A 25,658-nucleotide genomic window follows, 5' to 3' on the forward strand; every position below is an offset into this window, starting at 1 on the left:
CACAGAGAAAGAGGAACAAGAGGAGGAGGGGAAGAGGAGGAGAGGAGGGGTCTGGCTGGACAGTTTAGGGAGAGAGAGAGAGAAGGCTGCTGTTTACATAGTCATACACAAGTTGAACGAGAAAGAACTTGTTTGAAAGGATGGTGTCATTCCTTTTCCAGCCCGAAAATCACAAGGGGAGGATCTAATAGCTGGGAAGAGAGAACTTACCACCACACTCTGGATCAAGCAGAACAAAAGGAAATAGGTGCTGAACAATTCGAGAGTACAGTAAGTGGCATTTTATTCGTAATGATCAGAGAAACTATTGTCAGGCAGCGTTGATCGTCACTAGCGATTTGCTGAGCTATTGCTGTATAGTAACACTGCGAGATAGCGCCCTGTGTTGTGGCGTTTGATGTTGTGTGGGAGCACCGCTAACGTGGTCGTGGCCACGGCAGCTGATGGACGCCGACGATAAGGCGCTGCTATGCGGAAGCTGGAACAGGAAGCTCCGGGCTAAAAAGTTAACGATGCTAACGTGCTAGCACAGCTGTATAAAGGCGTTCTCTGTTGATATTTAACGAAGTGGGGTTGATGGAAAGCGGTTTTATTACATTCAACTTCAACTAGCTGGTTTGATCAGATCTAACCGGACCAGGGACTGACCGGTGGGGGGAAGCTAACCTGGCTGACGGTGCAGGTGAGATGCTCCACTATTCCGCTGAAAATAGACCGATTGAATGTGTTTAAAAAAAACTTGGGTTAATACGTGGTGAAATATACACAGTCAACCTTTATTTAATACCAACGTTACTTGCCAATTATCCAAATTTGTCTGAAATGCAGCTAATATGTTGCTAACCTGATTTAGCATTTAACCATTCAAAATATATTCGGTACATAAATGTTACAGAAATCGTCTTTTCACGTCTGTTAGATTAGGTGATGTAAGGTCACGGGCCAAGTATATAAACGCATTCTTTTCAATGACGTGTCAAATCAAGTGCAAAAATTCGAAATGGATCAAATTAACTTCGCATTTTATTTATTATATTCATTTATTTTCTTCCTGATGAAAGGCAAATATGTATTGTTACCAACAAGCAAGAGGAGGGATGTTGAAGACACATTTGCTTCAACAAATATTGACAATAATCATGATGTACTGTGGGATAAAAAAAGAATATCCAATATGATAATACACAAGAACAGTTGCATAGTTAATGCACTGAAACACTGTGCTTAATCTTTTGAGTTTTTACCTTAACCATGTTTTTTCTTTGGGTGAAACTTTCACTTCAGTGTACTTTTTACTCTTCCACTGTTTTTTTCTTTTCTGTTATCAGCTGCATTTATTTAACCACTGACAACTCGTCAAACTGCCGTTGCCGACTGTTGTGTGTGTACAGGATCATAATAAGTCCAGCGGTGTTACAAATCTGAAAGTATGTTATCTACATCCCTGGAAAGAGGCTTGGCTCCTGTGAGACAGTCTGAGGTCAGTGTGGTTCTCCTGGATGAGTAATGGTCAGTGAATGAACACTAACGCTCATCCATTGATACGTCTCCCCGTCAAGACAAACCAGAATTTCAGGACCTTCTTACCACCCACCACTTGTCGTAGTTGGTCTCGTCACTTGTCTCTGGCATGCATCTTGATTCGTGGAGCTGTTGGGATGCGGCCAGCGCTGCCTGCTTCAGTTATTCATGACGCCGTAACGACACTCAATGAATGCCCGCTGACCTGCATGATTGGACTCAAAGGCGCTGTTTGTCTGTGCCTTGGTGACCCTCCTGCTTTTGACACACTTTCCCTGAAACCGGGCGTGTTATTTACAATCGGACAATGGGGTTTAATCCACAGCAATCTCGTCACTCATACAATGACTCAGCGGAGGTGTCTGATTTGTCTTGCTCAAGAAGTAAATATTACACTGGATATGCAGTTAAGACGTCACTGTGGTGGTAAACACAGCTTTCTGTGTGTCTAGTGTGCTCCTCTGGAGGTCTGAGGGGGAGTTGTGCCGGTCTTATTGATGGCGAGGCTTTACTCATCACAGAGCAAGAGCTTGTTGTAATTGCTACCTCCATCGACTAGCTTTTTGGGATTATAATATTTGTTGCCAAAAACACTTGGCTAACTATTGTTATGGTCTCGGCTCTGTCCAGCATGAGTTAATGAATAGCTGGTATGTGCTCTGCAAAGAAGTCATTAAAGCAGCTGGTTTCCAAACTTTGGCAAAACGATAAGCTGAAATAACCCAGGATGATGTCATGGAACTGGAAAAGAGTTCCAGATGTATTTGCAGTGATATAATCGCTAGCTGGACAACTTGACTCTTTCAGTAAACTCCCATTAGACTGTGCACTAGAGACGCTGTTTCAGCAGTGAACCATGGAGGGACAAGGAAACGCAACATGGGAAGGATTGTTAACTTTGGACCGCCACTGAAGCTGATTCAATCCAATGTCTTTCACTAAGAATAATGACATCCTCCTCCACAGAGAGACTTCATCTGACTTTATTGATGAACTATGTAGGGTCTACCAGCTTGCCCTGGCTGTACCTCGTGATCTTGGGGGTGACCACACCCTAGATGGTCTCCACATGATCGAAACAGCCCTGATAGTCACTTGAAATGGTCTCATTACCAACTATACTGACCTCTCTCATATTATACAGGGGCGCGATGACCCATGGGTACAGGCTGACCACTACTGCCATCAATGGAGTATAAACTTCGAAGGCTGTCTTTCCATTATTTGAACACTGTATTTAAGGATAGGCACTGTAGAGTCAAGTGACTAATGTCTTGTGTTTGGTGTTGGAGTTAGGTATTCTTGTAGCAATGCATCATTCAGAGTCCAGTGTAACTGTACTACTCGCCCACGTTTGCCTTGGCTCTGTGTTATTTTGGCTACAACTTTAAGAGCTCTCTTAATGGAGCATGAACACCAGCTCTTCCATGTGTGACCTTTTTAAAGTGGAGTATATAAACCGCTGAGGTTCTTTTATCGCCGCCTCTTGAAGGTGGAAAACTCCTTTTTTTCGAGCAACTGCCATTTCAGTCAGCCTTTAGAGGTTATTTCTATGGAGCAAAACACCGAGACAAATCGCAGAGATAATAGAGACACGCTAGAGCGGAGAATTTCTGTTTGCAGTGCAAAAAGTCTTTTTCCTGCGGCGCCTGGAGTGTTTGAAGTCTTTTAATAGATGCTCAGTTTGTAGGGCAGTGATTCTCCATCTGATGAGCTATTTTTACACTTTAAAAGATAACTGGGGTTATTATATTAACCCTCCTTCCCGTGTGTAAACTGGGTGAAATAGAGTGAATCTTTTTTTCTGTTTAAAGTTCGAATAAAGGTGCATGGTTCAATCTTTTCAGCGCTTTGCAAGGACTTCTTGCTTTACAAAGGAGAGATGATTAAATCCAGGCTGGAGCTATGTCAGCTAAAGTGGCTGGGGGAGATGGTCGAAAGGGCCGGAGCATGTAGGGGTCAGTTTTCATTTAAAAGGTACAGCCACCGCGGATTACAAACAAATGTGTTTGGAGGCAAAGAAGATGATGTCACCGCCTCTCTGTGCCAAGTTTTCTCCACCGCGGAGGGTCCCTGCAATCTCAAGGATCAAGTTTCAAGATGGATTTGCTGTGGGACGGTTGAGGCCCAGGTCGTAGGCCGGAGCTGAGCTCATCGTATTAAATCCCTCAAGAGAGTTTTGAGAAACAGATGGAAACTGTCCAAGAGTGGAGTTAACAATTGAGAAGGCTATTGAATATTGTTTTTCTTCAATGTCAGACCAAAGAATCTTTTTCAATAGCGGAGCACAGTATTACAGTACCATAAGATGTGCTCAATGACTGGCACACAATGTCTCATATGTACTGAATGATGAGTTTTAGAAACTCAAAATTTTCTTTCATGGAGGTTAACATCTGGAGTAAACAGCATGCAGCTTTTCAGGGGAGCAGGGAGTGAAAGAATATCGCACTAGACTCGAATAGCTGCAAGTCAGTTGAAGTGGCTTTGGCACCTTGTGGTGATGGCATCTGGACTCCTCCCTAGTTAGGTGTCCATGGCGAGTCCAACTAGATCAGAGCATGACTGCAACAAGGGCAGGCCCAGGTGACGTCACGCTACCCCTGAAAAAGCTGAGGATGTTAAGAGGCTGCAGCTATACCTGAGCAGGAGTAGTTTGTAATTGCTTTCTTGCTGTGAGAATCGAACTTGATGGTTGAATTTGGTCTCAGCTTTTTATCCTAGAGAATCTTGGCTATAGCAACACAACATCGAGAAGGGGCTTGACTAACTGTCTGAAGACTATCTTGACATTTAAAGCTCTATTCTGTGAAAGGCTTCCAAATAACTGCAGGCTAAAGGTCATCCTTTGGAGTGGTGGACTACAGGGGGAATGTGTTCAGACACTGTGAGGAATCTTCTTGGACACATTCTGGACCTCATGGTGTGTTTAACCTCTGCTACATGTGAAGTAAATATTTGAGCCCTCCCTCGCTCTGACGCAGCTCACATCTAAATGTTATGACTGTTGTTTGTCGCTGTGTCCCTCTGTCAAACACACTTTCGTATCAGTGTGTTTAGTGTCACTGTATTAAATATCGTCCCAGCGATCCGGGAGTGCCGCTGCTTCTGCTGTGTTTACTTGGCCCCAGGAAACGTTCGCACACATCTCCTGCGATTCTCTGTCCAACGCTTGCCAAGTCTTTCATGTTCGAAGACTTAAGTCACGCTGGATTTGCTGAATGCCTGAAGGTGGTTATTTTCTTTTTCAAAAAAGGGCTATTTTACTAAATCCACAAATAACCCAAAGTGCATTTTAAGACCCAGAGTGAGTCACAATAAACCCACATTTAATAGTTTTTTTTAGATCTTTAGGGACAGATGTGGCCCACTTACAGTTTGTTCTGAGGATAAACAGTTTCACAAATGCATGCAGAGATTGATAACGCTGATAAAATCTCATTATTACTCGTCTCAAAATGTCCTTTAGAGAGAAGTACATTCCAATCGAGTTCAGTGGAAAGAGGTAATTTGAACAGTGAATCAGCACGTTATGAAAGTTTCCCGAGCGCTGAGTCAGCTATAGCAACACTTTGGAATGTCTGGATCATCATTTGTCTTTCTGTAACTTTCTGAACACATTTTCAATGTTCCAGTCCAAACTACAAGACAGTTTTACTTTAAATTGAATTCCTGTGTTTGTCCTCATTTACTTGTCTTGTTGTATGGCTCTTTTATGCCTCTTGTCGCTGCTGTGCAGCTTTTGTGTTGTAATTCTTTCAGCTAAGTCGTCTAAGCTTTTGACAAGGTTGTTTCTGAGTCTCCTCACAGCTTGTCATGCTACTGCTTAACCTTTCGTCTGCAGCGTTGGCCCATCGCTTAATGATTGATGTCACTATGTTTGTCCTTGAGGGTCCCTAGCTGACCATTATGTCCATAATAAAACCCCCCTGATTCTAAAGATTCCAACCTTTTGGGCCTCCTATAGTACCCTCTGGCCTCCTTGTCAAGAGCAGCCTGTAAGAGAGACCCCTAGAGGTCTAAGAGGAAACTTGGGAAATTAAAGTAATGGAATTCCATCCATAAGGCTTGTTCCTCAAGTGGTGTAGTCCATATGGAGACGGACTTGGTCAAGTTCATTTATGCTGTCAGACAAGGCCCTTTATCCATGTGAATCTGGTGGTTTCAGTCACTGCATTTGCAGCTAGTCGAAACAGGGTCCCAAAGTAAATACATTGGTTCCGGTTCTCTGTCTGTATAACTATGTTGATCTGTCTAGCAGCCTCAACTTGCGTCCCAAGTCTGGGACGTTGTATCACTACACCTCATCCACCCATATCAGACCTAACCTGACCTTAAGATACTTTGAATTGAACTGGTTCAGTCTTGCTTGCTCCTTTTGCCTCTGGAGATATGAAGCCGCCACCCAACAATAATGTTTCAGCCTCAGCTATAAATTAGACTTCAAACCGCTTCGCTAAATTGCCATTGAACCACCCAGTCACTTGTATGCCATTGTGTCTTTAGTTATACACAAACACACATTGGTTGTGCTGCAAAATGTTGTGGCACACATCACTGATCCATCAACACCACCCGAAGAATTTGGCCTATGTGGTCTGTGTAATAACACGTTTGTGTCGATGTAACTGTGCCTCTCTCTCCGTGAAGGCCGCGCAGAAGCAAAGCTGGTTACCATTAGCTGGATATTTGCGAGCTGCCAAATGTTTTGCTCATGCGTCATCAATGCTAATTTTCCAGCAAAAGAGCCGAACACACACTTCCCTCTTCTTAATTTGAGAAAGATATCCCAATGCCTCTGCTGCTCTTTTGTCAGTTTGTTCATTTTACGTTCTCTGTTTAGTCTCGCTAGCACTCCTGGTGCTCATTATGAAGATGAGAAAAGCCTGAAGTTCTGTTGTTTTATTTTAACAGTTCATCTCTGCTGAACGACTGCCTGTCCAGTCATGGAGGATTCCAGCCGCAGCAAGCCGGTCATGGTGACGTCCTCTCTGAACTTCAAGGTCACCACGCCGTCCTTCTACAACCAGCCAAAGAAGTTTGCCTCAGTAGCACCGCCGCGACCCAAAAGTGTCACCCCTCCCACGGCACCATCGCCCACCCCAGTTGGCACGGGGGTGATCGGACGGGTGGGCGACCTTCCCCCGCCTCCCCCCTCACTCTGTGACGGTAAGTAGATGTTTTAACTCCCTTCTTGTGTTTCAATTTCACTCCACATAGTTTAGTTTTTTTCTGTCCTGTGGCTGGATTATTGTGATTAGATCTAACTGCAGTTTTAAAAAGTCCCTTCCCTGTTGTCTTCAGACTTCCCTCCTCCCCCTCCACCTCCTCCGCTGGACGACGATTTGCCAGCTCCTCCACCAGAATGTCAGGTCGCCTCCGCCGCCTCAGAAGACCTCCCCTCTTTCCCAGCTCCGCCTCCTGTCGCGGACGATCTGCCTCTCCCAGCCCCCCCAGAGGATAGCACCTGTCTGCCCACCTGCCCGTCTCCACCGCCTCCCCCGCCCCCTCCGTCTCTCTCCACCACCGGCCCTGCTGGGACCCCCCAGGTGAGTCATCCACTAGCTTTGTTGCAGTACCTGGAACGTACTGTCATGGTTTCTAATGAGTTGAACTGGCCTTGTTCGCTGTGACGACAGGATTATTGCAGTTTTTTTAACCTTCTGTCTTGAGTTCTCTCCATTCCTGCTTCCCAGTGGAGTTGCATACTTGTTATTAAATCCTGACACTCGACCTTCGGCCACACAATCTTTTTATCACAATCATGGTGTCATGATAATCAAGCTGATATTGTGTGTAAGAGGTCGACCAAGAATAAGACAGAGTGCCATCATCTTGCATGATTTCATGGGTTCTCTCTTCCTCCTGCAGCGGCTGATGGAGAAGCAGACGAGTTTCGACAAACAGCTGGACTCTCTGACTGACCTTCTGTCCGAGATGGAGACCAGAGGACCCTTCAACCCCAAGGTAGCGGAACACAGAGACCCTCGCTCTATACGTTTTTGTCTCTGTGAAGGGAAAAATAGATCTTCATATGACTGTAGTGAAGAGGTTAAAACATCAGCGCTCTTTCAGTAAAGTGTGAACACACGGATGGATTCACAGGATGCCTGAGATTAATGAAAAGTGAAACACGGTGATGGGAGACGGAACGTAACTGAGTGTGATGAAGCCCAAACTGCATGGAGAAGACCATACAAGGAGCGTTTGTAGCCAGCCACTGGATCACGCCATGATGTGTTTCCTCAGAACTACACTTCCCCTGAAAAGCAGGAACCATCCAAAGCTTCCAGGAGTGTTTACTTTGACCGAAGAGGGTCTTAAACGGTCAAATACCAGTGTGAAGTTTATGAGCTTACTCCCCGATGAAGTAGATGGATGAGCTATTAAGATAATTGAAGTGAGTGAAAGTGGAGAGGGAGGACGGAGGAGGGCAGTAGCTGTCAGAGAGAGAGGTCGGAGTGAGCTCTGTCACGTTATGGTCACATTGCAAAAACTGAAGTTAGATGAAATCATAAACTCAACATTTACTCGTTCAAGTTGTCACGCGTAAACCCACCACCAGAGGTCACTGTGGACCTGAATGTTTTGCTTTACAGCGCTGACCTCATCCCTCTGTTTCCACTGCAGCTACCGAGCCAGTATTCTGCAGCACCAGCACCCAAACCAGCCGGCCCTCCCCCGACGGCCCCTAAACCAGCTCTGTCCTTCCTCCCACCCCCAGAGATGGGCGACCGGCCTCCCCCGGCGCCCTGGGCCGAAGAGCTGAAAGCCAGAACCAACCGACAGGCCAACCACAACAACGCAGCACCAAACTCACAGCCTTTTGCGAAACCAGCAGCTGTAGCTCCAAAGTCGGGTTTCCCCGGGAGAAGCTCGTCGTCCTCCCTTGCACAAAAACTCAACCAGAACCTGAACCAGACTTCTGGGCTGAAACCCTCCCCAGCCAACAGCTCCTTCCCTCCGCCGCCTGCAGCTCCACCTGCAGCTCCTGCTCCAGCCGCGCCGGCACCCAATCATGTCAAGGCTGCTCCGTTCGTCAGTCACGTTAATGTGAACCAGAACCTCCCTCCTGCTGGGACTCCCCCTCAGAACAAAACTCCAGCTGCCCCATCACCTTCCACCTTCAGCCAGGCAGCCAAGTCTCCACCTGCACCTTCGGTATGTCAGTGAAGAAAGAACTCATAAGTAGCAGAGACGTAGAAGAGGTTTGACTCAGGTGTGTAAACGTCTGTGTGTTCAGCAGAAACCGTCTTCGCCTCCTGGTCCGGTCGCCGTGCCTGGTGGAGGTGTTCCCCTGAACATGAGGGAAGTGGAGGAGCTGGAGAGGATGACCAAGGACTTCATTAGAGACATGGATACCCATGCACCGGTCATTGTGTCACCCCCTACAGGTACTTGCACAGCAGGACTCTCCTCTGCTGTTTTCCTCTTCTCACCCTGCTCATGTCTCAGAGGTGTGCGGGAAGTGTGGTGAGGCTCTGTCCCGCACGCAGCCGGCAGTGAGAGCCATGGACAAGCTCTTCCACTCCAACTGCTTCTGCTGCATGAGCTGCCACCGCCCCCTGCAGGGCATGCAGTTCTACGACCGGGACGGGGCGCCCCAGTGTGAGGACTGCTATATGGTGAGCCCCTTCTCTCAGGAGGAAGCTAACACCAACTGATTCACTGTCATCATGCGATTGCAGAGCTCTCTGGCTGTGTGTTCTCGATGTGGCGAGCGGATCACTGACCGCGTCCTGAAGGCGGTGGGTCAGTGTTTCCACGCCCACTGCTTCCGCTGCAGCACCTGCTCCTGTGTCCTGGAGGGGGCGCCCTTCATCACAGATGACAACAACAACCCCTACTGTGTCCAGGACTACCACCGCCGCTTCTCTCCTCTGTGCGTCAGCTGCAACGAGCCCATCATTCCCGCCCCGGGCAGCGAGGAGACGGTCCGAGTGGTGGCTCTGGACAAGAACTTCCACCTCAAGTGCTACCGCTGCGAGGTACGACCCTGTCGAAAGTGTTGAAGCGATTAGTGACACTCAGCTATTTCTGGTTTTGCCCCGCAGGACTGCGCTCGACCTCTCTCCATAGAGGCGGATGAAAACGGCTGCTATCCTCTGGACGGTCGGATCCTGTGTATGAAGTGCCATACCCAGCGAGCCAAACAAGCTGCTCAGTGATTTGTCGAAGCCCCTCCCCCTTAAAGCACAGGTTGTCCCTCAGCTGCCTTCCCGCCCACTCCCCCGTCTTTCTCCTGTGAGTGTGAAGATGTTTGCATGCAGTTGTGGTCTTCTCTCCCGTGCAGAGGTAATGTTCTGCACCGCACCTTCCTCTCCACGAGTCATTCCTGCGACAAGTGTTCTGTGCCAGTTCTGTTTACTCTTCAGCATATCTTGCACAACAATCGCGGCATAGACGGTTGCCTTTGTTTTTTTAGTAGCAACTGTTTGACTAAAGCCTTGCTGAGCCTTACATAGACCGTCGCGGATCAGTATTCAGGATCAATTTAGGCCACGCCCCCCAGGGTACGTCACCCGATGATCCCACCTCTATGCCTGTGAGCATGCTAGCTGCTGCTTCTCTCAACAGTCACCAGACCAGTCCACTCATCTAAAAAAAAATGAAAGTGAATGTCGCTCAGAAGATGTGAATCAAGTAAAATCGCACGCGTAACCAGACCATTCCTCATCAGCCGGCAGTGTTGAGAGTGTTTAAGCACATGCGCAGATCAAGCACAGAGTAACCAGCACGTTGCCTCCTTTTGTATTAAAGGATTCTTGCAGCATGGACGGAGGACTTCCTAAACAAGTGTAGCACAAGTCCCCACCTGTCCGTTGTGTAGTCATGAAACACTTTATCCAAAAGATGATTTCCTCCACTCTAAATGTGTGTATCAGTTCCACTAAGACACCAACATGCTGAGGACCTGCACCTCTGTGCTCTGAGCCACAGAGGTGTATTGTTGCGCTGGAAACACCCTTTCTCGTTCGCTCAAATTGCTTTGATGTATCGGTTTGTAAATATGCATCACTCTGGTCATAATTTTGCTTACTCCAACCTGTGTTTTTTGTGCGTCTTTGATGCTCACTACATGCATTTCTAAGCAGATTGATGAGTTCCCACTCAAGTTTCTCGGCTCAGATGAATCACTTATTTGGTGTGAGAATCTGTATTCTCATGCTTGAAATATGATTTGTGACATGCTATTGTCTCAGAGAAAGCTTTTTGTGAGTAGCATTTAATCTGAGCAGGTTTCTTATGATCCGATTTTGTATTCCCTTGCTCAGATTATTCATATCAGCTCTCACAATATGCCTTTTTGTGCTCAGATTATGAGTTTCTGTCGTCTCTTGGTGTGCAATTTGAATTCAACACAAGTGATGGGGTGCTCATCTCCGGCTCTCCTGTGCTCAGATTATCAGTTGCTTGGTATTTCTAGTCTCTACTCCTTTGAAACACAATTAACTGTGACTGACCAATTCCAGTCGGAAGTGTTGTTTCCTCCTTTTACTAATCACTCTGTACGGTTCCGCTCTGATGATGTAAACTCCAGACCGGCGCTGTGGTTGTGTGGAGTTTTACAGCAACTGATTCCTCATCCATACCACTATGGCTGATGATACGTCTCCTGCTGCTCCTCTTCCTGTCGAAGCTTTCACACACAGCAGCTTCAGATTCACACCGAACCATGATGATTCAGAGTTGCATGCTGCTCGTGTAGGCGGTGACGCTGATGTTTCCTGTCGTACTGTTTTGTACCAAAAACCCACCTGTGTCCTCTGGATGTGATGATACATTTAAGACGATGCCTTCACAGTTCTCTGTTGTGCCATTGTATCACGTAAAGATGCCTTTCATATCGCTTTTAAATAAATTCCTCTTTTATATGTGTGACTGCTCCAAACATTATTCCCCATTTTGGCTGTATTAAAAGATGAATAAACAAATAAGAGAATTCATCACATGTCTGTGCCTCTTTTTGATGACTGTCCAAAAATGCATTTATATGTTTTGATCTGGGATTTGAATGCACCAAATAGAACAGCTCTGTGCACGGACTTGTTGATTCTGTGCTCAGAACATGATTTGTGTGCTTTATATTTGTGCTGGAGTGGAAATGAATTACCCCTCTGCTCAAAATATGACGTTCTGGGCGTGAAAATGTGTCTGTTTTCAGGCCAATCATTTTTCTCTGATAAGAAAAGATGTCACTGAAAAAGAGTCTGTTTTTGAAATGTGAAGTTTGGTGATGGAAATGTGCGATTCTGTCACCCGAAATTCAGAAGTTGTGCTCAAACAACCTCCTGTAATTCAGCATCACAGCGGTCGCGTGTTTGTGGTCAGGTGGAACCTCCATGTGACAGACGTGAAACACGTATCCTCCATATCAGCGCTCGCCAGTCGCGTGTTGCACTGATAATGACGTGCGTCTTTGGTGCTTACCCACCAGAACGTCATGATCTGAACTAACGCGTTTGTCTCCTCAGGCCTGGCTGTTGTTGGTCCACCATCGTGGCGGATAGACTGAAGTTAAGAGGTGAAGTTGTTTGCCACACTGGTCAGATGAGAGATGATGTGAGAGAGGGAGCCTGTGTTGTGAAGAGACAGAGGATGAAAGACGATAGCGCAGCACAGAGAGGAGCGTCCACGGACTCAACATGAGCCACACTTCAAAAGAACTTGAGGTAGGAGTTTTTTTGGACTTGAAATAATGTCGACCGCTAACACTGGTCTGAGGTTCTGATGAAAGGACAAGAAAATTATTTCAATATTTTTTTCCATCAAAACAGGGATTGCAAAAACAAACTTTGCGGTGCTTCATTTAGAAAGGCATAAGACGACTCTTTAATTTTGGATCCTGTGAGTCAATGCGCATCCAACCCGTTTTCAATAATACTTGGCGCTGACTGAGGTCACCACCAGGGGTCTCCCTCACGCCCATTTGATTTTCAGCCTTGATGGAAGTTGCGGTGGTAGTCTGTCTACATGTTGACTTTTTCCGGGGTGTCCCCCGCCACTGACCCCAGGTCATCAGTCCTGGAAGGAAGCGAGTAATCACAGTTGCACTCTGGGTGGGCAAAATGGCCAAACAGGAAGTTGTAGAGGCGTTGACCAGGTTTAACAGTTCATGAAGAATGTTTCCAAAATCTTCTCTAAGAGTCAGTCACGGAATGCAGTTTATGTGCCTTCTGAAATGATTCTGACACTGAATTATTTCTGTTTGAACAGCTATTAGTTTTTTGTTTTTTTTTCATTTAAAGCAAGTAATCGTCTGAACCATTTTAAAGCGAATAGATGACTGTCACAGTTCTGTAACTGAACACATGAAGCTTTAACATCCACTTTGCTAACAACAACATGGAGCTGAAAGACTTTCCTGGTCTTCAACCTCAGCTATCAGTTCAACCGTCGTCACATTGTGATGCTGAGCGGGGGCGCCAGCCACCTCCTCTCCCCCCGGCCCAGGACCCTGCTGAGGCCCGCCTCTGGTTCGACCTCCAGCAGGTCCCTCTGGCACAGCAGCAGTCCGGTTCGCCGCCTCAGAGTCCCAAGCGACAGCAGCTGATCCTGCTGCTGGTCCTGGGGTTCTGCTCATGTGCTGCCGTTCTGGGGCTTGTTTACTACATCAGTTGCGGCCCATCCGACCTCGGTGAGACCACACATTAGTCGCCTCACTTTCGGAGCTTTGGGTAATGATGTTTTGGACTCTGCAGCCGCCCCATGTCTCTCGCAGGCCTGCCAGTGGGCCTCCACTCTCATCAACAAGTCTGCAGACCCGTTCACCCGACCCTGCGACTACTTCCTGTTCTCGTGTGGTTCTGAAAGACCTCCACCCGACAGCCGGGCCAGGCAGAGAAAGAAGGGGGTCCTGGGCCCTGCATGGTCGACTGATGAGCTGGACCGGTCGGCAGTCCTGCTGCGATATCTCAGGGGGGTTTTAGGTTGGTGTCTCCAGCTCTTTTGATTTCAGTCACGTCAACAGACACAAAACATGTTTTGGTTTGTCAGAATCCAACTACGGAAATGACAGCTCAGCCGTACAGAAGACAAGATGGTTCTACACTTCCTGTCTGGACACTAGCTCTATCAACGCGGCCGGAGCAGAACCCTTCCTGGCACTGGTAGAAGAGGTGACCAAACCCGACCTTCTAATTGGTGGGATGTGTTCTTCTGACGGTTTATCTTTTGGGACAGCTTGGTGGGTGGGCCGTGATGGGCAAGTGGAACCAGACGGACTTCAACTCCACACTCCTGAACGTCCTGATGAGGGACTTCTCCACCTTTCCCTTCTTCAACGTCTTTGTGGGCAAAGACCCTCGTGACTCTGGAAGTAACAAATCCAGGAGATACATCCAGGTCAGAGTGAGCAGAGAGTGATCGGCTCACGTTTGCTTGGCTCTGTGTTTTAAGTTTGTAAGTTTGTTTGTTCTTTTTTTTTTTAAATCTCTTAGTGTGTCCAAGGCTGTGCATCCATGTGCTAGTTTTGTATCTGTTGTGTGTGAGAGCGTGTAGCTTTCCGTTTCTTGAGTGTCCAGGTGTTTGAGGCTGCACTAGTCTAATGTTTTGGATGTGTATTTGTTGTTGTCTGCACACTTGTGTGTGTCTGAACAGCAGCTGATGACAGACTCCTGTCTCTGGTGCGTGTCACAGATCGACCAGCCAGATCTGATGATCCCCATCGAGTGGAACAGCAAGACCCAGAAGTCTCGGGCCAATACTCAGGTGGACCACATCCAGACCTTTGTCTGGAAAGCTCAGACTTCAAAACTCTGCTTTCCTCCTCAAGAGCCTGCGGTTGTTCCTGGCCAGCTGTCAGAAGTACCTGTCCTTGCTCGGAGTGCCCACTGGCAGCAGCATGATGCACGTGTGGACCTTTGTGTCGCTGTCGTCGGAGCTGGCTGTGGCTGCTGCTCCTCTGGGCCACCGTCTGTCTCAGGGTCAGCTTCACCAGCGTTTGAGAATCGGAGAGTTGCAGGTGACTCGCTGCTTCACTGCCAGGATGAAACCAAGAGTGTTCTGAAAGATAAGTGAGTCCACAGGTCCAGGCGCCGGCCATCGACTGGCTGGATTGCTTGAGGACGGTTTTCCATCCGCACCCCTTCACTGAAGAAGACCTCGTCCTGGTGCATAACCTGCCCTACATCGTCCAAATGTCCCAAACCATCGCCAAGTGGATGAAGAAACAAGACCTGCGCACCAGGTACTAACAGGGGGAGGAGGAGGAGGAGGAGTGAGTGCACGGCATCAGCAGACTGACTGATTTCTCTCCTCCGCAGTGGACCCCTCAACACCTACATGATCCTGAACCTGCTCCACACCCTCATGCCTGCGCTGGACTCCAGGTTCTCCCTGACAGCCAGGAATGTATCCGCTTCATGGAGAGACTCTGACGGGGTGAGGGATCACAGGAGTGGGTCCAAATAGACCAACATCCTGGCAGAAGCTTCAACATTTCAGGTCTCTAACAGGTAGTTCCTCGCTGGAAACGCTGTGTGCTGGAAACTGAAAAGGGATTTGATGCGGTTCTGAAGCATCTTCTCAGAGAACTGGCCACGCACCGAGAGGTGGGACGTGTGGGACCACTGTCTCCATCACGAGATTCTCACGCTTCATCTTGTGCCCCTGCAGGCTGGCGAGATGGTCCAGAACATGTTCTCCTCTCTCAAGACCGAACTACAAGAACTCAAGTGGAAAAATGAGACGGCTCAGCAGTATATAATGAAAAAGGTTGATATTTGCATGCAGTTTTTTAAGCTTATTGTTGAAGATTCAATTTGATGTTGTTTCTTTTTTCCTTCAGGTTCAGTCTCTTTCTGCCGGTCTGGAGATGAGCACAGAGATTCCCAGCCTGGGCGAGCTCGACCTGATGTTTGCAAGGGTGTGTTGAAGCCAAGTGATGCTATGCTAGCAAGTGAATGTTGGTTCCAACTGGATCCACTTCATATCAGAAAAACAATGACTACCTGTCGTAAAGGTGGTGTCACCTGGGGTGAACTAGGATAGATCCCTGAGGGACACCAGCTAGAAGTGCTCCTCACGCCAGACTCTTTTGACCCCAGGTGTCTGTGAGCAGATTGAACTTCTTCTCCAACTATGTCCGACTACTTTCTCTGTGGCAACAGAGACGCTGTCAACTGCTGATGGACCCGACTGACAGAGCGGACGCGTGAGTCCTGGTTCTTATTTGTTGACTGCTCATTTGTTTGGTCAGTGTGGCTGGACCTGTGCTCCCAGTGTTGAATTTTCCCGTCCTAGTTTGTCAGTGACTCCGACCCTTCAGGAAAACCGACTTGTCTTTCCCATGGGGATGTTTGTCCCTCCTCTCTTCCACCCCACTTATCCCAGGTAAACACCACAAACACTCCTCATTCAGCATCTGTGACAGGTCATTGTCTCTCTTAGGGCAGTGAACTACGGCGTGATGGGTTTCCTAGTCGCCAAAGATGTCCTCCATCTGCTGCTTCCCCACAGTAAGACTCAGCTCAATGTGACCTTTGCAGCCATTCGTGTGAGCTTGTGTTATAGTCTGGTTCCAGAGCGACTCGGTCCGGAATGTGGGCGAGTGTGTGTGGGCTCACTACCTGAGTGTGACCGGAGGGTCAGGTGGTGTTGGAGCGCTGTCTCAGGAGCAGCAGCAAGAAGTCTGGGTGCAGCAGACCGCCCTGCAGGTGGCGCTAAAGGTGACTCACACAGATGGGAACACGAATCATCAACAGAACCAGACTCACGGGTCTCTTCTGCAGGGTTATGATAAGAGCCTGAAGAGGAACCCGACCGACTCGTCCATATCTGGGCTTTCTCACTCCCGACTGCTCCTGACCTCCTTCTCACAGGTAGACTCACGAGTGCAACACAATGAACGCTGGACCTGATACATTTCACTCTCAGATCACCTGTGCTGCCGATCCCTCCCACCCACTGATGCCGCTGCACTCATCCTTCCTGGTCTCCTCCATCTGTGCAGACTCTCCTCTGTGTCCTTCCAGACTGCAGTGTCTGGACACGACCGACCAGCACCTACCATGCTGAACACACTACTGAAGTCATCTCAAATACCACCTCTTTCAAATGTCTTGGAGAATTAGTTTGTGCTGTTATAATGTATTAGACAATGAAATAAATTTGTTAAATATAATTCCACTCAGATAAGAGCTCCCTACTGGTTTGCAAATCCGTAACTTGAACTTCAATAGGCTTCTCCAACCCCAATATTTAGTGATGGATGGGGGTGCAATCGTCACTAAATATTGAAAATGAAGTTGACTAACATGTTCTTCTCCACATCACGCGTTCAGGAAAATGAAACACTATTTGAAAATACATTTTAATATCAATGTATTAGCAAAAACAATGTCACCACACATATATACACACACAATCCTCTCAACAAGTCCATTCATAAAAGTGACTCGACCCCCTCAACTCGGTCACTTGACCCCCCAGACCTCCTCGAAGGCCGAGCAGATTTTGGCACAGGTCAGAGCTCCAGACAGTGGATAGTTGCTGATGGACACCGTTTTCTCAGTGTAGTCCACATTCACCTGATAGAAGACAGAGCAAGGAAACAAGTCAACAGGGCAACTTCAAACACAAGTCTGAGAGGCTGTCTCACCGCTCCATGTGCAAATGCTCCAATCACCACTGCTGCTGGCCCTTCAGGCACTAACGTTCTGGGACAGACAGGCTCTCCAGCAGAGAAGGAGGTGGCTATCCGGGGACAGCCGGGCGGCAGGTGGTCCGACACCGGGTTTTTGATCATCCTCAGCAGCTTCTGCGGACCGTCAGCGGCTCGGACACTCAGCTTATGGAGAAGCTGGACTGAAGCGACGGTTGAATTCAGGTGAAATCTTTCAAAAGCCTGTGAGATTCATCTGCATTCTGATCGTTACCCATGAGGCCGCAGAAGCGGGTGAAGGTTCTGGGGATGCGGGTCTGCGGATTGATCTCGATCAAAGCGTTTTTCTCTGTGTGGACATAAACCTGCAGCAGCCCCGCCCTGTTGAGCGGACTGTCCATCAGCATCAACAGGCACTGGAGGGAGAGCAGAACACTTGTTACAATTCAAAGATATATAGATATATAAATATACAGGAGGTACTGGTTATATTAACCATGTCATTGATTGTGAATGAACCATGAAAAACACTACTCGAGGAAAACAATTAACAAAGACAAAGTTTCAAATAAAGAAAAAAAAATCATTTACTTTCTCATTACTTTATGAACTGTTTACCTGGTGTGCGATGTCTGGTCTGATGTGTCCTGGATCTCTTCCACTCTTGATGATCATGTTCTTATGTTGGTCACAATTTAACAACTCAAAGGTTTTCCCAACCTGCACGAACAGAAACGCGTATCCTATAAGGTTTTATACCCTGAAGTGCTGCGACTCTGCAACGCTATCCACGACACTGAAGTCTGGCTGTTACCTTGACCGTCTCCAGCGACGCACCTTCCAGGACGACCACCAACCGCCGCTCCATCATCCGATCGTGGAGACTCCGCAGATGTTTGGCCGGTTTAGGTTCATATTCGTCCAAATGTTCGAGACCACGCTTCTTTCCGTTCTCGGCCGCCATGACACCGCCGCTCACTGGGTTGTCACGTGGTGATAACGTCATCAAATGGAACATTCACGCTTAGGAAATAAATAAAACACAAATATTGATTTAAAATAATACAAATGTTCTACGCATTTAGATGTTTTGGTAGTCAGACAAAACTTCTTATGCCAAATATATCGACTAACATGGTTTGTTTTGAAGTGTGGACGTCACTACCACGCGCCGGATGTTCGCCTCAACGTGTCGAGGGGAGATTCACGTGTGAGATTTTGGACTTCTTGCTAAATTCTCGAGTTGGAGAGAATTCAAATAATTTTCCAGCGTGTAAGTACAAAAAACTGCAATTTATTCGACCTTGCTTCGGTCAAGCTGGGTTACAATGCAAATGAGTCGTATTTATCCCCTCACATGTTTAATCGTGGATTTATTTGCGATCGCTGCTACTGCTGTCAATAAAAGCTCGTGTACAGTATTGTTTTTTTTTTTTTCAATGTCATAGGTTCGACACCAAAAAACGCGACTATAATTGCGTTTTCTAGATTTCATTCGAATAATTAAGGCAATAAACCCAATGCTCTTACTTTGTCTTAGTGTAACGGAGCTCTGAAAAGTCACGCTCTAAGAAAATGCTGATACATGTTTCCCCTTGCTCTTTACCTTGGTTGTTAAAGATACCTGCAGTGAGGCGTCATGGGTCGTAAGTTGGATCCCACCAACAAGGTGAAAAGAGGGCCGGGAAAGAAGGCCAAAAAGCAACAGGGGGCAGAGACTGAGCTGGCAAAATTTCTGGCTGATGGTGAGCATGATCTCTCCTCTGTTCTCCAAAGCCTTTCATCGTGTAACATTCCACCTTGATGTGTTGATTCACAGAGGATGGTGGACCGAAACGTTTGTCCAGCAGAGGAAGGAAAAGGTGAGACTGTTTGTGTCTGATATGTTGAAACTGGAGTTGTTTAACCAAACATCTTTCACCGTAACCACAAGATGATCCTGATGATCTCATGCTGTTCCTTTCCAGGGCTGCAAAAAGAACCCAAGCCCCTACGAAACCTAAAAGTGTTGCAGAGAAGCCGCCAAAGAAAGGTCAGTGTGTCCAGAACTTGTGTTCTCTCGGGCAAGATTATGGGTGTGCAGTAAAGTAAGTAAATTGCTGTGTCTGCAGGATTCTCTGATGAGAACAGTAAATGGTTGAAACCAGCCAAGAGGAAGCACAAGCTGGATGAGCCTGATAGTGACAGTGATGAGCACTGGGAGGAAGAGGAGGATGATGAAGAGGAGGAGGTGGAGATGCAGCAGCCGCTTGTGAAGAAGAAGGAAAAAACAGAGCAGAAGAAAAAAACTAAATTACTGGAAGATGAGGACGAAGAACAGGATGATGATGACGACGATGACGACGAAGAAATGGTTGACGACTATGGCACAATGGAGGTTGGCAGTGACGAAGAGGCAGCGGAGGAAGAGGATGGAGATGAGGTATTTGACTAAATCATCTTTTGGCTTCCATTTCTAAGCCATATCGCCATCTGAAAGTGACTGTGATATATTTTTGCAAATGGACAATCAATGTTTTATTGTCTCTGTTCAGCTCTTACCGATCGAGCGGGCGGCTCAGAAAGACAAGAAGATGAAGAAAACGTTGGATCTGGACAGTGATGAGGGCAGCGACGATGATGACGATGATGATGATGATGATGATGATGAGGATAAGAAATCTGCTGATGAAGAGGAAGACACTCTGCAAACCAACATAGAAGATGAGGATAAATTCAGGCTTCCTAAAGCAGAAGAGCAAGAAAAAGAGGGTGAGTGAGGTTGTCTGTATTTCATTGCTTTAGATACCTGTTCAGCTCTTTACCTAGTGTTTCTCATGAATGTCCTGTGTTGATGTTCATCGCAAAAGCAGGTTATATGATACTAGAAAACCTTCTGCAAACGTTGTGTGTAGGGCTGCTGCCGATTGACCTGAAGACGATCCACCAGAGAATCAAGGACAACATCGACGTCCTCTGCAACTTCTCCACAAAGCGGGAGGAGGGGAAAGAGCGAGCAGAGTACATCTCTCTCCTGAAGAAAGATCTCTGCACCTACTACAGCTACAACCTCTACCTCATCGACAAACTCCTGGACCTGTTCCCGCTGTCCGAGGTGAGGTGGCTCCGGAGTGACAGCTACAGGCCTGTCCTGTTGCCTGAAGCAGCCTCCTGAATAATGTTTCAGTGGTCTGGCATGAAGCAGAGTGAACGTCAGATTATCAAGCTGCATGTATGATGTGGAGGTAGATAGACAAGCTAGCAGATAAGCCAATGGCAACTAAGAGAAATATTCAGTTTTATTACTTAATTAAATAGCAATTGTAGATTGTATTTAAAAAAAAATACAATCTGCTGTTTGTGATAATGGTGTCACAGTTATGAAACAAGGCAGCTTCTGTTTTGTTGACAGCTTGTTGAATTCCTGGAGGCAAATGAAATTCAGAGGCCCGTCACCATCAGGACCAACACGCTGAAAACCAGGAGGCGAGACCTGGCTCAGGTGAGCGGCAGAGTTGGATGCTCTTCATGCGTTGAAGTTGAAAGTACTCTAATAATTCCCTGGTGCAGGCTTTGATCAACAGAGGCGTCAACCTGGATCCTCTCGGGAAATGGTCCAAAGTGGGTTTGGTCATCTACGACTCCTCTGTCCCTGTTGGTGAGTTTCTGTGGGTCAAGATGGGACAATGTGAGTTGCGGTCTGACGCTCCTTTCTCACTTGGCCTGTTGCAGGTGCGACTCCCGAGTACCTGTCGGGTCAGTACATGCTGCAGGGAGCCTCCAGCTTCCTGCCTGTCATGGCTCTGTCTCCCCAGGAGGGGGAGTTGGTGCTGGACATGAGCTCAGCACCTGGTGGAAAGACCACTTATATTGGTAAGAGGCAGAATATTCCCTTGCTCCCAGACTCAGCGTTGATCTGTTTAGCTGCATTTCCTGTCACGATTTTATTTCATTTCTTAACTCAATTCTTAACTGAATCTTTTCCCCGATTCAAATGTGTCTCACTCACCCTCTCAATGTTTCTCCCACAGCTCAGTTAATGAGAAACACTGGAATGATAGTGGCCAACGACGCAAACGCTGAAAGACTGAAGAGTGTGGTGGGCAACATCCACCGTCTCGGGGTCACCAACACCATCGTCTGCAACTATGATGGACGACAATTCCCTAAGGTATTGTGTGTAACTGGTCTTTTGCTTTTTAGCTGGGTCATTTCATGATCTCATCTCATGCTGTTGCACAGGTGATGGGCGGGTTTGACCGGGTTCTGCTCGATGCACCGTGTTCAGGAACCGGTGTCATCTCTAAAGACCCTGCTGTGAAGACCAGCAAGGTAAAAATCCACCTTTGACTCTTTGCTTAGCTCTGTTGTCTTGAATGAAAGATATATGGCGGCCATCTTTTTTACGGTAGGACGATGCTGACATCCTGCGATCAGCTCACCTGCAGAAGGAGCTGTTAGTGTCTGCCATCGACTCTGTCAATGCTGACTCGACATCTGGAGGTTACCTGGTCTACTGCACCTGCTCTATCATGGTAGCAAACCTGTTAAAGCAATCTTTCTGGTGATGTTTAGACTTAGTGTTTGTTTGTGATTTGGCAGGTGGAGGAGAATGAATGGGTGGTGGACTACGCGCTAAAGAAACGAAATGTGAAATTGGTCCCAACTGGACTTGATTTTGGCAAAGAAGGTTTCACTAGGTAAACAAAAAAGCTCAGCTGCTTCTGTTTTCTGTCCATAAAATGTAAAAATAAATGTTGCGTTTCAGGTTCAAAGAACGAAGATTCCATCCCACTCTCAAGCTCACAAGACGATTTTATCCCCATTCTCACAACATGGATGGGTTTTTCGTTGCTAAATTTAAGAAGTTCTCCAATGTCATTCCCTCAACAACAGAAAAGAAAGGTGAGACGTCTGCTACTCTGACTACTGTCATGAACAGTCATTTACCAAATCTGCATGTCGGTGCCACTTTAGTGGAAGAGGAGGTTCCAGCAGGTGATGAAGAAGTTGAGGCAGATCCTACAGAAGCATCAAAGAGTGATAAGAAGAAGAAGACCGGATCTGTTAAAGTCCAAACAAACGGCACCCCCGGAAAGAAGCCGGCAACAGTCCAGCAGAAAGGCAAAAAAGACTCACCACCGCCCTCTAAAAAGGCCAAGGTGGAAACAGAGACTGCGAAGAAGCCCGTGGGTGAGAAAATGACAGGCAGCAAGTTTGAGAAGAAGCAATCCAAAAACCGTAAAACGCCGATGAAAGCCAAGAAGAGGATGGGAAAGAATAAATTTAAAAAGCTGAAGTTGATGCTGAAGAGACAGGAAGGGCGGGACCATGTGTAGTTGAAGGTGTAAGATTGTGTGACATGTTTTGTTTTTCTTATTGTGTTGTTTCTCAAATACGAACTAGACTTTTGTGAGGATGTCACAGCTTTTATATTTGTATAAGAGAATATTCATGATTTATTGATCCATGCAACAACGTCAATAAGTCTGAGACAAAATAAATGTTTTAAGATACATTCGATGTCAGTGGTTGTTTTTTACTAAATATGTGAAGTTGCTGTAACAAGACCTGTCAATCATTCTGAATGATTCAAACAATTGCTGTGTTGTAACATTAAAAACTGACGTTTTAAATGTATAAATCACTATGTTGAAAGAGTGAAGCTTTAAATGATGATATTAACGAAACACAAACGGATACGACTCATTACAGTCACGATCCGCTCGAATTTGAAGGTCTGATCTCAACCAAAGCGGAACAACTGCAGCAGCTTCAGAATCTGTGCCGCAGTATTTCTTCGGTGACGTCACGCCGATGGAAACAACCAATCGGATCGCTCCGCTGCTCACCGGAAGCTGTGTTGTTTACATTTTCCAAGATGGCGGCGGGGATGTATTTGGAGCATTATTTAGACAGTAAGTGATTTTTCATTGTTAGGCCCTTTGAGAAGACCGGAGTATTCAAGCATAATGATTCAGCTACTATTATTGTTGGATAATGAAATGAGCGAACGCAAATCCCCTGTATTTTAGTCCGAGCGCTTTCTGGCGGCCGGCGAGTTTAGGCCCTGTCTATTTGCTGGAGTGTAAGCAGCTGTTTCCCATATCTATTCGCATTTATCTTTGATTTCAGTTATGAATAAGATGATCGATTATCTTTTCTTATGGAAATTGCTTAATTTGAATATAGATCCCCGGTGCATTGTTTCGTGGTTGGATATTATTAAAAGTGTTTTCCTTTGCCAGGTATAGAAAACTTACCTTTCGAGTTACAAAGAAACTTCAATCTTATGAGAGATCTCGATCAACGCACAGAAGGTAAGACCAATATATATTTTATATTTCCTCGAGTTGGTTTTTAAACAATGCAGACATTTGTATAAGGTGGTATATTAGATAAATCTGAACTGCACTTCGTTGAGCACATCCTTCGAGCTCTCTCCGTCACTCTGAATGATTCATTGCAAGTCTTTGAAATATCTACTACTCACCAACACATTACAATACAATTCTCAATTCTCTTTTTCAGATCTGAAGGGACAAATAGATTCTTTGGCCAAAGAATACACAGCCAACGCCAGAACTTTGTCCTCTGAGCAGAAGCTGTCCATCCTGAGACAGATCCAGCAGTCATATAGCAAGTGCAAAGAGTTTGGAGATGACAAAGTGCAGCTCGCCATGCAGACCTACGAGATGGTTTGTGTCCCTCCGTGTGTCCATATTTCAATAGGTTTACGAAGAATGACTCCCAACCTGAACTTAAACGGTTGTATCAACATTATAAATTAACAATTAAACTACTGACATATTATATACATACAAAACAACAAATGCCCTTTTGGTATAAAAGTTGGCGAACGACTGGTCGAATATTTTCATTCGCTGTGAAAGGTAAGTGACTGGCTAAAAATCCTTCTGCGCAGGTCGACAAACATATCCGCCGCCTGGACACAGACCTGGCAAGATTTGAGGCGGACCTGAAGGAAAAGCAGATTGAGAGCACGGATTATGATTCCACCTCGAGTAAGGGCAAGAAAGGTATTTTTGGGTTGTATTTGTCACACTTTTTCTAATAACAACAAGATCTTACGCTCGCACCACTCAACACTCTTTACAGGTGACACCAGACAGAAGGAGAAAAAAACAGCCAAAACCAGATCCAAAGTGAAAAGCTCAGATGAAGATGGGAGTCCCAAAAGTGCTCAAAAGAAAGTCAAACTCCTTCAGCCGTAAGTTTGTATCTGTTTTCCCTCAGTGAAGTGATGTGGTGTTTACACGTTTAATAGATTGCACTCATTACTTTTTTACCCTAGTAGTAATTTGTATTCATTAACTCTTCAGAGGAGAGTTCAACAGCCCTTCCTCCAACTTTGGGAATGTGCACCCATCTGATGTCCTGGACATGCCGGTGGACCCCAACGAGCCCACCTACTGTCTGTGTCATCAGGTGTCTTATGGAGAGATGATTGGCTGCGACAACACTGATGTGAGTGCCGCTGGTCTTGTTTGTGTATTGAGTTTCTCATGTGACCATCCTAGTCTTGTGCCCGACTACATGCTGACTCTCATTGGCAGTGCTCCATTGAGTGGTTCCATTTCGCGTGTGTGGGCCTGACGACCAAGCCCAGAGGCAAATGGTGAGTAAAAGCCCTCCATATTTAGAATGGATGATTGGGTGTTTTTTTTGTTTTTGTGCATGTCTTTTTGTGTGATGATTTTTGCCCATCATTGTATAGCTGTACTTACTTACACTGGCTTGTGATGTGGCAAAAGTCAGTTCAGTCAGTGATCAATCCGAAGCGTTGTTGTGCTCTCATCTTAAAGGATGTGCTTGTGTTGATGCTGTCTGACTGACTGATGCTGCAGCTTGCTGTTTGTTCCCCTTTTCGCAGCCAACATGTTTGACTTTCTGTATCCTTCCCTTCATGCAGGTATTGTCCTCGTTGCTCTCAAGACAGGAAGAGGAAATAGATGAAGCTGGAAAAACCGTATACAGTTGACGAGACAAAAAAAGCAAACATTTCTTTGTTAGCTCCTCTTTTTTCATTTATTCTTTGGTGCTTTTTTTGTTTACATAACTGCCTTGGTCTGATGTGGTGTGAGGAAACCAGGGAACAACTGTATTTAACATTTTTCTACACGGTTACCATTTCTTTCTCACATTTTGGTGCTTGATTGTGGCTTATTTTAACATGCTTGACTTCATACACTACAGTGTTTCTTTGCTGAGGATGACTCTGCCTACAAACCCTTAGCTGTTTTCCTTTATATTTGGCTCATCTCAGTAGGGAGCTAGTATTCCTCCAATTGCAGACTGACACAAGGGTGAATTCTTTTAGTTACTTTACTCCATTTGACTGAGTGATTTTTAGAGTTAGATATTTTTGGGGAACATTTGTCATTTCTGTAGCTGAAATATTGGTACAGTGGTGGGGGGTGATTGTGTTGTCAATCATTTGAATACAGCTACTACCTCAAAAATGTGTGTGTGTTTCTTTTGTCTCTGCATTTTAATTGCCATCAGCCTTAAACTTACTTTATTGAAAGTTTAA

The 25,658-nt window shown here is 46.2% G+C and overlaps 5 protein-coding genes across 11 annotated transcripts; 4 read left to right on the forward strand and 1 right to left on the reverse strand.

Moving 5' to 3' along the window:
* On the forward strand, positions 1 to 11,468 carry zyx (zyxin). Of its 3 annotated transcripts, none has more exons than XM_053843879.1 (9): positions 1 to 270; positions 6,436 to 6,690; positions 6,826 to 7,070; positions 7,393 to 7,488; positions 8,152 to 8,682; positions 8,765 to 8,915; positions 8,977 to 9,146; positions 9,210 to 9,509; positions 9,576 to 11,468. In XM_053843879.1, the coding sequence occupies exons 2-9, from the start codon at positions 6,468 to 6,470 to the stop codon at positions 9,687 to 9,689; spliced, it is 1,830 nt and encodes a 609-aa protein (XP_053699854.1). In that variant the 5' UTR covers positions 1 to 270; positions 6,436 to 6,467; the 3' UTR covers positions 9,690 to 11,468. The 3 variants fall into 3 exon arrangements, with proteins under 3 accessions (XP_053699854.1, XP_053699856.1, XP_053699855.1); XM_053843881.1 differs by having other exon boundaries at positions 3 to 270; positions 8,768 to 8,915; XM_053843880.1 differs by lacking the exon at positions 1 to 270 and adding an exon at positions 318 to 682.
* Positions 11,469 to 11,976: 508 nt separating this feature from the next.
* On the forward strand, positions 11,977 to 16,708 carry kel (Kell metallo-endopeptidase (Kell blood group)). Of its 4 annotated transcripts, none has more exons than XM_053888085.1 (18): positions 11,977 to 12,194; positions 12,904 to 13,159; positions 13,224 to 13,451; positions 13,519 to 13,640; positions 13,705 to 13,866; positions 14,161 to 14,232; positions 14,297 to 14,485; positions 14,550 to 14,710; positions 14,787 to 14,904; positions 14,979 to 15,074; positions 15,139 to 15,237; positions 15,311 to 15,388; positions 15,570 to 15,676; positions 15,745 to 15,855; positions 15,913 to 15,980; positions 16,036 to 16,190; positions 16,254 to 16,343; positions 16,475 to 16,708. In XM_053888085.1, exons 1-18 carry the CDS (start codon positions 12,168 to 12,170, stop codon positions 16,616 to 16,618), a joined length of 2,283 nt encoding a protein of 760 aa, XP_053744060.1. In that variant the 5' UTR covers positions 11,977 to 12,167; the 3' UTR covers positions 16,619 to 16,708. The 4 variants fall into 4 exon arrangements, with proteins under 4 accessions (XP_053744060.1, XP_053744062.1, XP_053744061.1 ...); XM_053888087.1 differs by having other exon boundaries at positions 15,766 to 15,855; XM_053888086.1 differs by having other exon boundaries at positions 16,399 to 16,640.
* Positions 16,709 to 16,870: 162 nt separating this feature from the next.
* emg1 (EMG1 N1-specific pseudouridine methyltransferase) lies at positions 16,871 to 18,111 on the reverse strand. The gene is made up of 5 exons (XM_053843663.1): positions 17,940 to 18,111; positions 17,744 to 17,845; positions 17,400 to 17,541; positions 17,123 to 17,328; positions 16,871 to 17,051 (listed from the first exon to the last, which is right to left on the reverse strand). The coding sequence occupies exons 1-5, from the start codon at positions 18,087 to 18,089 to the stop codon at positions 16,938 to 16,940; spliced, it is 714 nt and encodes a 237-aa protein (XP_053699638.1). The 5' UTR covers positions 18,090 to 18,111; the 3' UTR covers positions 16,871 to 16,937.
* A 185-nt stretch (positions 18,112 to 18,296) lies between these two features.
* On the forward strand, positions 18,297 to 22,633 carry nop2 (NOP2 nucleolar protein homolog (yeast)). The gene is made up of 16 exons (XM_053887926.1): positions 18,297 to 18,398; positions 18,746 to 18,870; positions 18,945 to 18,987; positions 19,093 to 19,157; positions 19,237 to 19,547; positions 19,660 to 19,876; positions 20,020 to 20,219; positions 20,517 to 20,606; positions 20,675 to 20,762; positions 20,837 to 20,977; positions 21,136 to 21,275; positions 21,347 to 21,436; positions 21,517 to 21,639; positions 21,707 to 21,804; positions 21,873 to 22,009; positions 22,082 to 22,633. Exons 2-16 carry the CDS (start codon positions 18,765 to 18,767, stop codon positions 22,441 to 22,443), a joined length of 2,211 nt encoding a protein of 736 aa, XP_053743901.1. The 5' UTR covers positions 18,297 to 18,398; positions 18,746 to 18,764; the 3' UTR covers positions 22,444 to 22,633.
* Positions 22,634 to 22,959: 326 nt separating this feature from the next.
* ing4 (inhibitor of growth family, member 4) lies at positions 22,960 to 25,596 on the forward strand. 2 transcript variants are annotated; one of them, XM_053887928.1, is made up of 8 exons: positions 22,960 to 23,022; positions 23,353 to 23,424; positions 23,636 to 23,802; positions 24,030 to 24,129; positions 24,224 to 24,335; positions 24,448 to 24,592; positions 24,682 to 24,743; positions 25,038 to 25,596. In XM_053887928.1, the coding sequence occupies exons 1-8, from the start codon at positions 22,986 to 22,988 to the stop codon at positions 25,075 to 25,077; spliced, it is 735 nt and encodes a 244-aa protein (XP_053743903.1). In that variant the 5' UTR covers positions 22,960 to 22,985; the 3' UTR covers positions 25,078 to 25,596. The 2 variants fall into 2 exon arrangements, with proteins under 2 accessions (XP_053743903.1, XP_053743902.1); XM_053887927.1 differs by having other exon boundaries at positions 24,030 to 24,144; positions 25,038 to 25,595.
* The last annotated feature ends 62 nt before the right edge of the window (positions 25,597 to 25,658 follow it).

Source organism: Synchiropus splendidus, chromosome 15, assembly GCF_027744825.2.
Source record: "Synchiropus splendidus isolate RoL2022-P1 chromosome 15, RoL_Sspl_1.0, whole genome shotgun sequence".
Classification (NCBI taxonomy): domain Eukaryota; kingdom Metazoa; phylum Chordata; class Actinopteri; order Syngnathiformes; family Callionymidae; genus Synchiropus; species Synchiropus splendidus.

Bases quoted from the DNA above. Each gene is read 5' to 3' on its own strand.
- ing4 (XM_053887927.1), top strand. From the start codon at position 22,986: ATGGCGGCGGGGATGTATTTGGAGCATTATTTAGACA. The intron at 23,425-23,635 runs GTAAGACCAATA...TCTCTTTTTCAG, and splicing joins TCTCGATCAACGCACAGAAG to ATCTGAAGGGACAAATAGAT. The intron at 24,744-25,037 runs GTGAGTAAAAGC...CCCTTCATGCAG, and splicing joins ACCAAGCCCAGAGGCAAATG to GTATTGTCCTCGTTGCTCTC.
- nop2 (XM_053887926.1), top strand. From the start codon at position 18,765: ATGGGTCGTAAGTTGGATCCCACCAACAAGGTGAAAAGAGGGCCGGGA. The intron at 19,158-19,236 runs GTCAGTGTGTCC...CTGTGTCTGCAG, and splicing joins AGAGAAGCCGCCAAAGAAAG to GATTCTCTGATGAGAACAGT. The intron at 21,276-21,346 runs GTATTGTGTGTA...GCTGTTGCACAG, and splicing joins ATGGACGACAATTCCCTAAG to GTGATGGGCGGGTTTGACCG.
- emg1 (XM_053843663.1), bottom strand. From the start codon at position 18,089: ATGGCGGCCGAGAACGGAAAGAAGCGTGGTCTCGAACATTTGGACGAA. The intron at 17,542-17,743 runs GTAAACAGTTCA...CTCTCCCTCCAG, and splicing joins GACCAGACATCGCACACCAG to TGCCTGTTGATGCTGATGGA. The intron at 17,329-17,399 runs GTAACGATCAGA...CCGTCGCTTCAG, and splicing joins CCGCTTCTGCGGCCTCATGG to TCCAGCTTCTCCATAAGCTG.
- zyx (XM_053843879.1), top strand. From the start codon at position 6,468: ATGGAGGATTCCAGCCGCAGCAAGCCGGTCATGGTGACGTCCTCTCTG. The intron at 7,489-8,151 runs GTAGCGGAACAC...TTTCCACTGCAG, and splicing joins GAGGACCCTTCAACCCCAAG to CTACCGAGCCAGTATTCTGC. The intron at 8,683-8,764 runs GTATGTCAGTGA...CTGTGTGTTCAG, and splicing joins AGTCTCCACCTGCACCTTCG to CAGAAACCGTCTTCGCCTCC.
- kel (XM_053888085.1), top strand. From the start codon at position 12,168: ATGAGCCACACTTCAAAAGAACTTGAG. The intron at 14,486-14,549 runs GTGACTCGCTGC...GTGAGTCCACAG, and splicing joins TGAGAATCGGAGAGTTGCAG to GTCCAGGCGCCGGCCATCGA. The intron at 15,238-15,310 runs GTTGATATTTGC...TTTTTCCTTCAG, and splicing joins AGCAGTATATAATGAAAAAG to GTTCAGTCTCTTTCTGCCGG.